Source organism: Aquarana catesbeiana, linkage group LG03 (genome assembly GCF_042186555.1).
Source record: "Aquarana catesbeiana isolate 2022-GZ linkage group LG03, ASM4218655v1, whole genome shotgun sequence".
Taxonomy (NCBI): domain Eukaryota; kingdom Metazoa; phylum Chordata; class Amphibia; order Anura; family Ranidae; genus Aquarana; species Aquarana catesbeiana.
In genome coordinates this window covers 682,588,529-682,602,744 of record NC_133326.1, presented here as the reverse complement: position 1 = coordinate 682,602,744, position 14,216 = coordinate 682,588,529, and the positions used below count along the sequence as shown (strand labels likewise).

Below are 14,216 nucleotides of genomic sequence, written 5' to 3'. Positions count from 1 at the left end.
GGGGGTGTCATTAACATTGTATGACACTCCCCAGCAGTTCGCATATGGCAGTGTGAACTGTCGTGCGAGTTGGTGCGATGCGGGAACCCGCAGTAAATTCGCTGCGTTCCCGCACCGCAGCAGTGTGAACCCAGCCTAAAGGTATGAGGTGGCAACTCTACTAGGAGCGACTGTAAAAATGTCCAGTGTGCATGAGGCCTAAAGGAAAAAAATAACAAACACACATTTTTGCAGGGAAAAAAATAAATGTGCATTTTATTGTTTTTCCACAGAAGCCTGCAAAGCATTCAGTGGATCGCGGTTTCAATGTCTGTCTCCTGCAAACACCTCCTCTGCTTGTACCTCCTGTACAGGCTTTCAGTTAGCTGAAAGACGCGTCAGTGGACTATGAGCATGCTGATTACCACACTTATAGTCCTAGTCTATTGAACCTACAAGTTCATCTTCTGCTGTGGCAGATGGGACTTGCAGTTTATTCATTCCCAGATTTCCACCTCTAAACTTCACTGTTGGTATGGGGGGTGTTTTTGGGGTGATGTGCCATTTGACCTCCAAACATGGTGTGTATTATGGCATCCAAAGAGTTCAATTTTGGTTTCCTCTGACCAGACTATATTCTCCCAGTATTTCACAGGCTTGTCTAAATGTTGGGCAGCAAACTTTAAACGAGCTTCAACATGCTTTTTCTTTAGCAATGGAGTCTTGCGTGGTGAGGGTGCATACAGGCCATGGTGGTTGAGATCATTACTTATTGTTTTTCTTTGAAACAATTGTACCTGCTAATTCCAGGTCTTTCTGAAGCTCTCCACAAGTGGTCCTTGGCTCTTGGACAACTCTTCTGATAATTCTTTTCACTCCTCTGTCAGATATCTTGTGAGGAGCACCTGGTCGTGGATAGTTTATGGTGACATCATTTTTTTTTTTTTTTTCCCACTTCTGGATTATGTCCCCAACAGTGCTCCCTGGAACATTCAGAAGTTTAGAAATCCTTCTGTAACCAAGGCCATCAATAAGCTTGTGAAGGTCTTGAGAGAGCTCTTTGCTTTTACCCATCATGAGATGTTTCTAGTGGGACACCTTGGTAATGAGACTCTCTTTTTTTTATAGGCCATCAGTTGAGACTGAACCACCTGATATTAAATAGCATTGACAAGGGGCAGGAATTGCTTTCTAATTACTTATAAATTTTTAGCTGGTATCTTGGCTTTCCATTCCTTTTTTTTGCACCTCTTTCTTCATGTGTTCAATGCTTTTTTTTTCCCCTGTGTCATTCCATTTTATTACACATAACCTAATTTCTGAACTTATTTGTTTTGGTGTCTTTGTAATGAACATGTCGTCATGTCAGTAGCAAAATGGTGTTGTGTTCAATACTTATCTTTCTCGCTGTATTTACAGCATTGTTTGATTTGCCTGTGTATATTAAATTGACTTAAGAGTACCCTTACCCTTTTTAATGTCCATAGTTGGAAGAGTTGGAACGGGAGGTGATAAAACAAGAAGAAAATGTAGATCCCGATTACTGGGAGAAGCTCCTTAGGCACCATTATGAGCAGCAGCAGGAAGACCTGGCTCGGAACTTGGGCAAAGGGAAGAGGGTGCGGAAACAGGTCAACTACAATGACGCAGCCCAGGAGGATCAAGGTGAGACCTCTTAAAGCAGTATTAAACTATTTCCATGTTTTGTTTTTTTTTCTCCCCTCTTGCCTGTATTGCTATGTTCTCTCAAAGCACATACTCACCCGCACAGCAAATCCAGCCTTGTCCTGCTGCGGGCTGTTCGGGTGCAACACAGTGGGTTCCGTGCCGCCATCTTGGTTCTCTTCAGCTGGCTGCCTCTTCTTCTGGGTGTAGGCAGGCAGCTCAGATGATGCGCCAGACCTGTATTCCAGACAAAGACAGCCCCCCACCCCCCCCTCCCCTGGCCGCTTTGTTTGCTGATCTGCAGCTTCCTGGGAAATTTAATGTAAGCATCCCAGGAGACTGCCGGACCAGGTCTATGTCATTCTGCATAATTTGGAATGGCGACTGGGGGCGGGGCTAACAAAAAAATATAGAAAGGGGGAAAAAAAAAAACAAACACTTTTTGTTATGGAGTGTGTTCTGTCTGAACTAACATTCTTTTGGGAGTTTAGTTCCGCTTTAACTAAGAATGCTAGCTTGAGTGTTCAAAGAACAACTGCATACTAATCTCATTCGCAGAAGAATTGATGCAACTGCTCTTGGGTACCCCCATGAGGCAAAATTTAATAAAAATTAACCCTGGGAGGGTTTGTTTGGCTTTCCTCAAATTGAAGATTGTGGGAGGGTGAATGTGATGACCCGTTTCTACCTTTTCAGATAACCAATCCGAGTACTCTGTGGGCTCGGAAGAGGAAGATGAAGATTTTGATGAGAGGACAGAAGGTGAGCTGTATAAGAACACCGGAGTGGAGCTTTATATCTGTTCTGCGGTTTAGAGTTTAGCTTTTTCATTTCTTTTGTTTCTTTTTGCAATAGGTCGCAGGCAGTCCCGTCGCCAGCTTCGCAATGAGAAAGACAAGCTGCTCCCACCTCTTCTAGCTCGAGTTGGTGGAAACATAGAGGTAAGATGACGAGATTCATGTCACTAACGCTGGTTCCTTTGCATCTGGCCAATGTTGCAGCCTGTATTCAGAGAGACGAGGCCTGAGTTCTTGGTCTCGCTTTGCGTAATGCTCCTGGCCTATTCTTGACTACAAGCTTCAGGATGTCCTCTGTGTCTTACTGTAGGTCCTGGGCTTCAACACGCGGCAGCGAAAGGCTTTCTTAAATGCGGTTATGCGATGGGGTATGCCGCCTCAGGACGCCTTCTCCACGCACTGGCTGGTGAGGGATCTCCGTGGCAAGAGTGAGAAGGAGTTCAAGTAAGTGGTGCACCCATCTACCTGTGTCTTCTCAGACCATGGATGCCATCACCGCCCATATCCATTAATGCTGTCTGTTCACCTCTTGCTGCACACAAAAAAAAAAAATCTGTCTTGATGATATTATAGTTTTCATTGTGCTCTAAGGCATCTCAGACATCAACGGTTGTCAATCTGGAGAGTGTCAGTGAACCTATGCTTGACCCATGGAAAGAAAAGCAACAGGTTCCTTTTTAACTGCCTTCCTCCCAGGGGCGGACTGACCATTCGGGCACTGCCCGAGGGCCCGGGGCCACTAGGGGGGGCCCCATCAGGGTGTCCAGACTCAGTAAAACCAGGGACAGTATGTTTAAAATCTGTCTTTTTTTTTTTTTTTTTTACATCTGTCCCTGAAATGTCCTACATGCTTTTCATGTGCAAATCCCGAGACTATATCTGCTCAGCCTCTGCACTGCCCCCTCGGCCAATAGGAACACTCTTTACACGCCCCCTTCCACAGCGCGGCTTATTTGACACAGGAGCAGGAGATGCCGACTTCTGGAGGAGAGGGAGGCGGGGACACAGCCTGCAGTGTGGGACGTACTGCTGCCTGATAAGGTAAGCTGGCTGAGCTGTTCAAAATGGGTTCTTGTCAGTGGCTTACCCTGGTGAGCAGAGAGGGAGGGGGAGCATATGTTTTCTCTAGCAGGGCTCCTCCTGTCTGAGAAGCAGTTAGATCGATTTTGTGTGTGAGAAGTGCAATGCTCCTGGAGGAAGGACATGCCCTGAATGTCTCCCCCAATCTCTGCTACACCTACCTACTCATTATCTGCCCACCAATACACAGGCACAGTCCCCCCCCACCTCCCCCCTCTCCTGCATTACCACCTAATGTGTCTGTGAGCTGCTGGGGCACTACAAGTACCAGCATGCCAGGAGGTGGGACAGCAGTGTGTTCAATCTGGCTGATTTTTGGGTGAAAAGTTCTGTGTGTGTGTGTGTGTGTGTGTGTGACTGTATGTATACTGTGTGTGTGTACTGTGCGTGGTGTGGGTTTTTATTTTATTTATTTTTTAATCTTTTTTTGCATTTCAATGCAGCTGATCTTCTTCAGCTGATTTCTGCCTCTTCTGTCCATGTTTTAGTGTGTGTGTGTGTGTGTGTGTGTGTGTGTGTGTGTGTGTGTGTGTGTGTGTATACTGTATGATCCATGTGTGTCCACTGCGGCTGAACAGTCGGTCTAACAATCCTGTGCCCGTGAAAAATGCACTTGTTGCCATTTGGAGCCATCTGATTGGTGCACTGCAGAGCTTGGCCTCGGATCAAGCAGCAGGGCAGGTCTGGGTGCACACCTGTGCAGTGACATCATGGCACATGTCAAGCATGGCCTTTGTTCACATGCCCCACTGCCCGATCTGAGGCCAACCACAGCAGTTCACTCTACGACTCTCTTGCACAGTTCAGAGGCTGCAACAAGTGGATTTTCTTTCTTTTTTTTTTTTTTTTTTTTTTTCTAATTAAAAGCCTTTTCCCGGCAGCTGCCTGCCACACCAAGCACCAAGGTGCAAAGGTGTATGGAAGGTGACACTGATGGAAGGTGACACTGTGGGGGTGCTCTGCCATAGGGTGGCACTCTGTGGACTGTGATGTATAAGGAGAATGTTGGGACTCTGATGTGAGCATGGCACTCATCCAGACTGCTGTACCCTATTTGTTGTTTTGTTTGTTACTTACTCGTGGCGTGACGGCCATCTGTAAACCAGGGGGCCCCATAATCTTCTATTGCCCAGGGGGCCCCATAATCTTCTATTGGCCAGGGGGCCCCATGAGTTGTCAGTCCGCCCCTGCCATGTGACAGCGCTAGTGACTTAGTCAGGCATGCAGCACACTCATATGAGGGTGGGAAAATGTCTTTGCTCCCAATGGCCAAATAGAACACCACGGTAATAAAAGGAAGGAAAATATGTACAAATAGGAGAGGGTGACTTTTTTTTTTTTTTTTTTGTTTTTTTATGAACTTGTATGTTGCGGACAACTCGGAGTCTTGTATGAACGATTGGGAACTGGGTTCTGATCAATCACTGTACATCCTTCCTTCTGTGTTGTGGCTTTTTTTTTTTTTTTCTCCTCTTGAATGGAGAAAAAAAGATACATTTTATCTTTTTCTCCTTGCTAGAGGACAAAACTGTGGACAAAAGTGTGTCTTGGTTAAGGTCAGTGTGTTTTAAAAAAAAAAAAAAAAAAAAAAAGCATTTTTTAAAAATTTATTATACAGGATTTACAGTGCCTTGAATAAGTATTCATACCCCTTGTCATTTTCCACATTTCGTCATGTGACGGCCAAAAAAACATAAATGTATTTTATTGGGATATTATGTGATAGACCAACACAAAGTGGCACATAATTGTGAAGTGGAAAGAAAATGATAAATGGTTTTCAAAATATGTGAAAAGTGTGGCGTGCATTTGTATTCAGCCCCCTTTTACTCTGATACCCCTAACTAAAATCTAGTGGAACCAATTGCCTTCAGAAGTCACCTAATTAGTAAATAGAGTCCACCTGTGTGTAATTTAATCTCAGCATTAATACAGCTGTTCTGTGAAGCCCTCAGAGGTTTGTTAGAGAACATGGCAGTCCTGGGGATGGGACTGTATGTGTGGTAGGTGAACTACCAGGAACGATCAGCATACCATCCCGTTATCGGCCGGTTTTATTTATTGATTTACGCTCGTTGTAGACTGGCGCACTGATGCACCTGGCTATTGTGAGTACCCTGTGTGGGATCTTTTTATTGTGTTAATAAAGATTGTGTTTACATACTATACCATGAAGTCCTCCTTTTTCTGTTAACATACCGAGGCTCAGTGGTGACCCATCCAGCATTTCAGATCTACTGCTGAACACAGCAGTGTTTCCAATGCGTGTATTGACCAAGCATATTAGCAAGGTCACACGCTTCAAGGTGAGCCTTCAATACCTAGGTGGGGAGCACCTGAGTGCTATTGGATCACCTTCACAGCGTTTTCTGTATCGCATGGAGTGTGGAGCACTTGTAGTTTGACACCATTTGAACTTTGCACAGGAGCACTTTTTATTTATAGTTTTATTTATTCTGACTTTTTATCAATATTTTGGAGTTTTTTGGATCAGTTGCTATTCCTGAACCTGTGGACTTTCATGGTTTATGGTTACTTATCACACCTATGCACTTTGTGACTTTATTATAACCATTTCAGGCATTTATTATTTGCTATTGCAATCTATGTATACACATTTTTTTTTACTTTTTTTTTTTTTTTTTATCTTTAGTATAGCATTTGTTTATATTTCATGTGTAGCACTATTAGCACTTCATTGAAGAGCATTATTCACTTGCATTGATGCTTATATCTCTGATAGTGCAGCGTTCATAATTTGATTTGATTACTTTTGCATGATATATGAGACTTGTATAACGCTTGTTGCTGAATCATAGAGGATATATTGTTTTTTTATTTATAGTGGTGGCTCACAGGACGTTTATATATTTTAGTTTTGAATACAAATGCCCCCCACGCTTTTCACATATTTATTTGTAAAAAAAAATGTGAAAACCATTTATCATTTTCCTTCCACTTCACGATTATGTGCCACTTTGTGTTGGTCTATCACATAAAATTCCAATAAAATACATTTACGTTTTTGGTTGTAACATGACAAAATGTGGAAAATTTTCAAGGGGTATGAATACTTTTTTCACGGCACTGTAACAGCTAGTTTTTTGCTACTGTATGTGATGTTGCTGCGATCATCAGGAGTAGATGACTGTTTTGGGTTGTCCTTTTGATAAGGACGGTCCATTCAAAACTGGCACCCTGGATTTTGGTTGATGCTGGAGGTATCTCTATGAACTTCGGAGATGTAATCTTTGTATCCAAGTTCCTAGATGATAAAATATGTGTCATGATACACAAATGCCGCATCTGCACCAGCATAGTGCTGCTCTAAGGATCCAGGTTTTTTTTTTTTCAACAGAAAGGCAGTTCCATGTCAACAAGCCAATAGTAAAGAAACAGCAGTATATCAGTAAACATAACACAAGTACATCCAGGTAGTAGGTATAGTCAAGACAACAAAATGAAACCTTAAGCATTTAGATAGCACTTCTGTCTGTAAAGGACTAAGAATAATCGTAGAACTGGATACCCTAATGCCGCGTACACACGAGCGGACTTTAAGGCAGACTTTGCCCGGCGGACTTTTCGATGGACTTTATGACGGCCTTTCTGAATGAACGGACTTGCCTACACACAATCCACCAAAGTCCGTCGAATTCGTATGTGATGAGGTACGACCGGACTAAAACAAGGAAGTTCATAGCCAATAGCTGCCCTAGCGTGGCTTTTTGTCCGTCGAACTAGCATACAGACGAGCGGACTTTTCGACCGGACTCGAGTTCGACGGAAAGATTTAAAACACGTTTCAAATCTAAGTCCGTCCAACTTTTGAGCAAACAAAGCCCGCTGGAGCCCACACACGATCGAATTGTCCGATGAAATCCCGTCCATCGGGCAAAGTCTGCCGTAAAGTCCGCTCGTGTGTACGCGGCATTAGAAACAGGGACCACCCAACTCGCTTAAAATTTACTTTAAAAATAAGAAGTGCAGGATCCAGTATTGAAATGCTTTGAGAGTTTCCCACGTGATGATTCCCTTACTCATCTGATGCCCGCTTGGTGATTTGGTCTGTTTTCCTGGGGGCAGCTATTGAGTCTCCAGCCGCCTCCCTCACACAGACCCACATTACATTTTGCAGCCAGACAAGAAATGGGGAGAAGACTCAAGTTGTGTCTTTCTGCCCACAGCTGGATGCAGATCAGCAGTCACCCAGTGATACCACACCAGACCAGGCGGGTCAGGATGTTGTGGCATATCTGATGGGGAAAAGCAGAGCAATAAATGTGTGTGTGGCCATATCTTTACCCAGATGCCAGAGTGTGTATCTCTTGTCTGTGCTAAATCATCTCCTTAATTGACCTCCAGCATACAGCCTTTCTTAACCTTTTCACCCCATTGCAACCCTTGAAATAATTTCTATGTCTTGGGGAACCCATACTAAAACCAATTCTTTGGGGGTCAGTGGTAAAAGGTGGCAGTTACCTTGGCGGTCAGTGCAGTGCTATTTCTTGGCCTAGCCCGACAAGGCCCAGGCCTTGGGCAGCAAAAAAGCCCCCCCCTGTTTTCCCAAGTCCCAGTTCCCGTGGCCGCCTCCAGCACAAATACAGCCCCGGCGGCCGCCTTGCTGTAGCGCGGTACTTGTGCTCAGTATACGAAGCGTGCTTGGCTGGCGGGGAGGGGGTGGGGCGGCAGCGACGACGACTGGCACCCCCATAAGCAGCCGGTGATTGGCCAGGCTGGCTGACTGGCAGAGGTGTAGCTCAATGCTCCCCCCACTCTCCTCTGCACGGCTTACTTCACTGAATCTTCTCCCCAGCCGGGCGATAGGAAGAGAGAGAGAGAGAGGGGACCATGAGGGGAATCCCCAGCCAGCGGCCAGGACAGAAGGTTACCATTACTAATGTGCTTGTGTCAAGTGCTCTTGAAGTTATTATACTGATGGCCACTGATATGGGCGGCACTGATGAGCTGCACTATTAGGCTGCACTTGTTGCCCATGATAAAGCCACACTGATGGCCACTGATGAGGCTGCTCTAATGGGCACTAATAGGCTGCATTGGTTGCCACTGATGGGCAATGATAGGCTGCATCGGTTGCCACTGATGAGGCTGTACTGATGAGCACTGATAGGCGGCATTGATGGGCACTAATAGGCTGCATTGATGGCCACTGACGAGGCCAATTGGTACACACTTTTAATGTACAGAGCAGAAGAGGTGGAGCTCTAAAAGGAAAAGGCGGAGCCTAAACAGGAAGGGGTGTGGTTTATAGATAGGGCAGGTCTTAAACAGAAAGGGGTGTGGCCTTGACAGGGAGCCGTGGCCCATATTTTAATTAGGGGTTGCATGAGTTTAGTTAGGGCAGCACAAAACCTAAATACACCACTGGGTCAGTGGGAGGAACCCCCCCACCCCCCCTCCAAAGGGCTCGTTTACATGAGCTTTTCTCTCTGAAGAGCGATTTCACAGAAAGCATTTGACAGGTGTCAAAGAGCGTTGTATTGCCTCCTCACAGCCTGCTTTAACACCTGGAACCCTGCATTAGCCTGCAGCAACCACATGCTTTGCACGTGGTTGTGGGGAGATTGCAGAAAAATGTTGTTTTCAATTGCATGTAGACAATAAGTGTCAGAGACAACATGAGGTCTGCAGCACTGAGTTGAGATGGTAAATAGAATGGGGGGGGGTAAAAGCTGTTGTTATATATAATTTTAGATACTTTTTTTTTTTTTTCCCCTCCCATTTGCAAAAAAGTTTGGGTTTTTTTATTTTTTTTTATGTATTTTTTGTTTTGTTTTTTTTAAGACTTGTCTAAACATAACTATTGTCAAAACAGAATGATTATCATGGAAAAAATGGTCCTGAAATAGGAACCGCAAAACAACCGGCTTTGGCAGTAGAGCCTATGGTCAGGTTATACATCTATTTTAAATGGTGCTGCTACCCCATAAAAGCCCTTTAAACCCCCACCCCACCACCACCAAAGAATTAAGTCAGCAGCTACAAATATTATTTTAACAATACGACACTTACCTGTCCAGGGATCCTGCGTTGTTGGCTCCCCAGCCGTTTTTTCAATCGGCTTTTGGGTGCTGCCGCCGCCATTCTTTGTAAGGGAAACTGGCAGTGAAGCCTTTGTGACTGGCCTGCCTGCGGGGGACGGAGGAGGGCGGGGGGGGGGCTTGGGCAAAAGTTCCAGGTGGAGGGGTTCACCTGGAAGTGGGGACGGGTACCTGTCAGTAGGGGGGTGAGGAGGAAGCAAATAAGCGGAGCTTCCCCTTTTTGGGTGGAGCTCTGCTTTAATGATGGACAGGGTCAGGTGGAGACACGTGTTTGGCCCCTGTACTCAGGCATCCAAACGTCCAATCAAAGGGAAAAAAATCTGGCAAAACAATGTCTCAAAAATAAAACGTGGACAATTTTATGTAATCCACTCTATAAAAAAAGGTATCCATACCTGTAGTTAGTTCTTTCGGTTCAGCCTCTTACATAGGCCTTAGGCCTCTTTCACACGGACGATCCGTATGTCCGTTTTTCATCCTTCCGTTTTCGGATGAAAAACGGACATACATTCATCCCTATGGAGCGTCGGATGTCAGCGGTGACATGTCTGCTGACATCCGACCCGCTCCGATCCGAAAAGTGTAACGGAGGAAAAACCTACTTTCCATCCGTTTTTCGGATCGGGGGACGACGGACACTATGGTCCCTCATCATCCGATTTCCCCCCCATAGGGGAGAGCGGCGCTCTGACAGGTCCGCCGCTGCACAGCGTGCAGCGATGGACCTGTCATCTTCCTGCTCAGTGGGGATCGACGGAGCGATCCCCACTGAGCAAGCGGGTGTTCACGGGACGGATCATCACTGATCTGCCCCATGTGAAAGAGCCCTTAGTCCTAAAAGCTTTTATGACTATGTAAGAGGCTGAAACGCATCAACTAAAGGTATTGATTCCTTTTTATTGAATGGATTAAATAAAATTTGTACACATTTTATTTTGGAGACCTTGTGGTGCCGGATTCTTTTTTCTTTTTTTTTTATTTTTATTTTTTTATTTATTTTTTTTGGTGTTTTTCATATTAGAGACTGTAGAAAGTGTTTTTGTTGTCAGAGACCCTGTAGACTTGCCATTTGCTATTAAGATCGGCACAAAGTCTCCTGTTCTAAGTCAAATCAGACCCATAGATGTTCCTTCCTTCCAGAGAGAGAGAGAGAAGCATTGATAAATAATTAAATACCAATGTATGATTTGATCAGGTGAGCTTCACAATTTATTATTGTTTATATGATTGGATTGTGGATTCTACAATCCAAGCATAATGGTCTCGGTGGCTCTGTGGATTTCATGACTTTTTTTTTTTTTTATCCAACCCTCTCATACAGGTTCCTCCTCTTTGGGACTGAAGGACAACTTTTCAATTATGAATTTACTAATGTCATGTTGTGTGTGTTTTTTTTTTTTTTTTTTTTTTTTTTTTTCTTTTTGTGCCGTAGAGCTTACGTATCCCTCTTTATGAGACATCTATGTGAGCCAGGTGCTGACGGATCTGAGACGTTTGCAGATGGCGTTCCCCGCGAGGGATTGTCCCGCCAGCAAGTTCTGACCCGTATTGGTGTCATGTCCCTGGTCAAGAAAAAGGTAACTTTGAACCCATTATACAGCAAAGGGCCCTTCATGTACAGTACAGGCAATCTGTGTGTCTCCCCAAGCCAACCACTTCCTGCCATGATAACTTATGATGGAAGAGGGAGAAGCTGATTGGTTCTAATAAGAGAGGGGAGGCAGACTGTCCTTGAGGCACTAAAAATGCTGAGAGCATAAACTTTGCTTCTATATATTTCCCACGCCTATTTCTGGGTAATTGCTGCCCTGCTACCTGGGAGAGCAAGATGTCAAAGGAGCGATTCGGTAGTGGAAGGCTCTCCTGGGAGATTCCGATGCTGCTGACACATTACCCATGTCGCAAGACTTTTGTTCCAGCTACTTTTTTTTTTTTTTTCCTAGCAGCTTTGTTTTTAAGAGACAAAATTGTGTGTGTGTGTGTGTATGTATATGTATGTATATATATATATATATATATATATATATATATATATATATATATATATATATATATATATATATATATATATATATATATATATATATATATATACACACACACACACTCCTATGAGTATAATACTTACCACTTTATCCTAAAAACATGATTGATTGTTGTATAATGCACCAGGTCAAGGTTAGCTTTCTCAGTTCCCCTTAGTTAAGCGTTCATAATGTCGTAAACTGTGCAATTAGCATTTGGTATGGACATGGTAATGAACACTCCAATGTTTGACTAGCGGGACATTTTCTTTGCTGATTTTCCTTCTCTTCCGCTGCATTATGACTTTTTTTTATTCCTTCCTCGCAGGTTCAAGAATTTGAACATATCAATGGGCGGTGGAGCATGCCGGAGCTGATGCCCGATCCCAGTTTAGACTCCAAGCTGTCCTCAAGAGCGTCCTCACCCACCGTAAAAACCAGCACGACCACTCCTGAACCCTCCCTCACCAACACCCCCTGCACATCTAAACCTGGTATGTCGGGGTGTAAAAATCCTCTCCTAGCCATTGGCTGCCTTCTGGCTCAGGGCAAGACCTTCAGTAGTCTGAGCTTGCTGTTTTTGACTCGGGACAGAAAATGTTTAAAGGGAAACTTAAAGTGGATCTTCACTTAAAAGTGAAAGTTTTGCTCATCCTCCTCCCCTCCTTTTTTAGGCAATACCTCTTCTCTTGTGGGTCACAGGAGTACAATTCCTTCTATCCACCTGTGACCCAGAGTCAGGTGATAGCGGGTTGTTGTTGGCTATCAACTGATTGGGCAGACTTTGGAAGCACCCGGACAATATTGTCGGCATCCACCCTGCCGCTTGATTGACAGCTGGCTCTACCTTTTCAGCGTGTAGCTGAGATCCAGAGCCAGACGCTCCCGTCCTCCCCAGCTCTCAGCACCCAGCAGTGAGTGCTGTAAGGGTGGAGCGGAGATCAGTGACTGACAATCACTGCTGTCTGTTCAGAGCAGGTTGAGAAATGAACAATCAGCGAATTCTTAGTCTTATGTCCTGTACACGCGGGCGGACTTTTCGGCAACCAAGGTCCGACGGACTTTTGAACGAACGGACTTGCCTACACACGATCACAACAAAGTCTGACGGATTTGTATGTGATGACGTACGACCGGACTAAAATAGGGTAATCCATAGCCAATAGCTGCCCTAGCGTCGGTTTTCGTCCGTCGGACTAGCATACAGACGAGCGGATTTCTCGATGGGAACTGGGTCCGGCGGAGTTCCAACGTAATGATTTGAAGCATGTTCCAAATCTAAAGTCTGTCAGTTTTTCGACAAACAGTCCGCTGAAGGTCCGATGATGCCCACACACGATCGGATTGTCTGCCGGATTCGGTCTGTCGGACCAGTCCGGTCGAAAAGTCCGCTCGTGTATACAGGGCATTAAAGTTGACGGACAGCTGCAGCATAATACTGATAACACAGCATGGAAGGGAGTATGTAGAACTGAAAGGAACTACATATAATTCCATCCTGGCTTTCATGGATAGGTCTCTCCTTGCTGCCCTCATTAGACTGGGGGGGGGAGTCTAGAACCACTGAAACCACCAAACCAAACAAAACAGAGGGCGCACTGATCTAGTGCATCACCCTAAAAACATGACTTTATTATTGCATAAAGTGGTAAGTATTCTATTCACAGAATGACAATTGCATCAAAGCTCATCACAAAGAACAGACCACCCAGTCCACCATAACGTGTGGCAGGACAAATGGAGATCTAATAGGATAACTCATTTCGAGGACTAGCCTCTTCCTCAGAGTGGCTGAGTCCATGAAACGCATTAGCCTATTGCATCTCCATTTGTCTTGTGGACTGGATGTTGCTGTCCTTTGATGCAATTGTCATTCTGGGGTTTATTTACTAAAGCCTAGAGAGGGTACAATTCGTTACATATCTGAATGTAAACCAATCAGCTTCTGACCTCAGCATGCTCAATTAAGCTTTGGAAATAAAACCTGGAAGCTGATTGGTTTCTATGCAGAATTGTGAAAAATTTTGCCCTCTCTAGCTTTAGTAAAAAAAAAAAAAACTCCCATGAGTATAATACTTACTACTTTATCCTAAAAACATGATTGTTTATTGTATAATGCACCAGGTCAATGTTAGCTTTTTCAGTTCCCCTTAGTTCAGCGTTCATAATGTCGGGGGTTTTTTTTTTTTTTTTTTTTTTAATAAATAATTTTGATATTGCTATCTTACTGATGCTGGATATGGACCTGGGTCGACATTCAGACAGGGGAAGTTCATTCCCTAAGATGAGAGGCCATTAATTATAAAAGGAGTGCCATGGATCTGTCTCTGCTATATTTATATTTTTATACATTTACATTTTGAAGTGGGTATATTTTATACTCTTTAAGTTGTCGTAATTAACCAAAATACCACTATTTTTTATTTTTATTTAATCTTTTGTGAGACTTGTTTGTTTGTTTTTTCGCCCCTCCTTCCTTTTTTTTTTTCCTCATTGTTGGAGTCTCTTTACACGTTAACCACTTAAGGACCACTCCTCTTTCTGACATCTGGTGTTTACAAGTTAAAAACAGTTTTATTTTGTTTTTTTGCTAGAAAATTGCTTAGAAC

At 44.1% G+C, this 14,216-nt stretch overlaps 1 protein-coding gene across 4 annotated transcripts in view; it reads left to right on the top strand.

Annotated features, from left to right (window-relative positions):
- Positions 1-14,216, top strand: part of CHD3 (chromodomain helicase DNA binding protein 3) — a 153,227-nt gene that overhangs the window by 106,118 nt on the left and 32,893 nt on the right. For all 4 annotated transcript variants that reach the window (XM_073622962.1, XM_073622963.1, XM_073622961.1 and 1 more), the window contains 6 exons: positions 1,467-1,644; positions 2,341-2,406; positions 2,500-2,585; positions 2,752-2,885; positions 11,016-11,160; positions 11,936-12,101. In XM_073622962.1, coding sequence (XP_073479063.1) covers positions 1,467-1,644; positions 2,341-2,406; positions 2,500-2,585; positions 2,752-2,885; positions 11,016-11,160; positions 11,936-12,101 — 775 coding nt within the window. The remainder of the gene's footprint in view (positions 1-1,466; positions 1,645-2,340; positions 2,407-2,499; positions 2,586-2,751; positions 2,886-11,015; positions 11,161-11,935; positions 12,102-14,216) is intronic.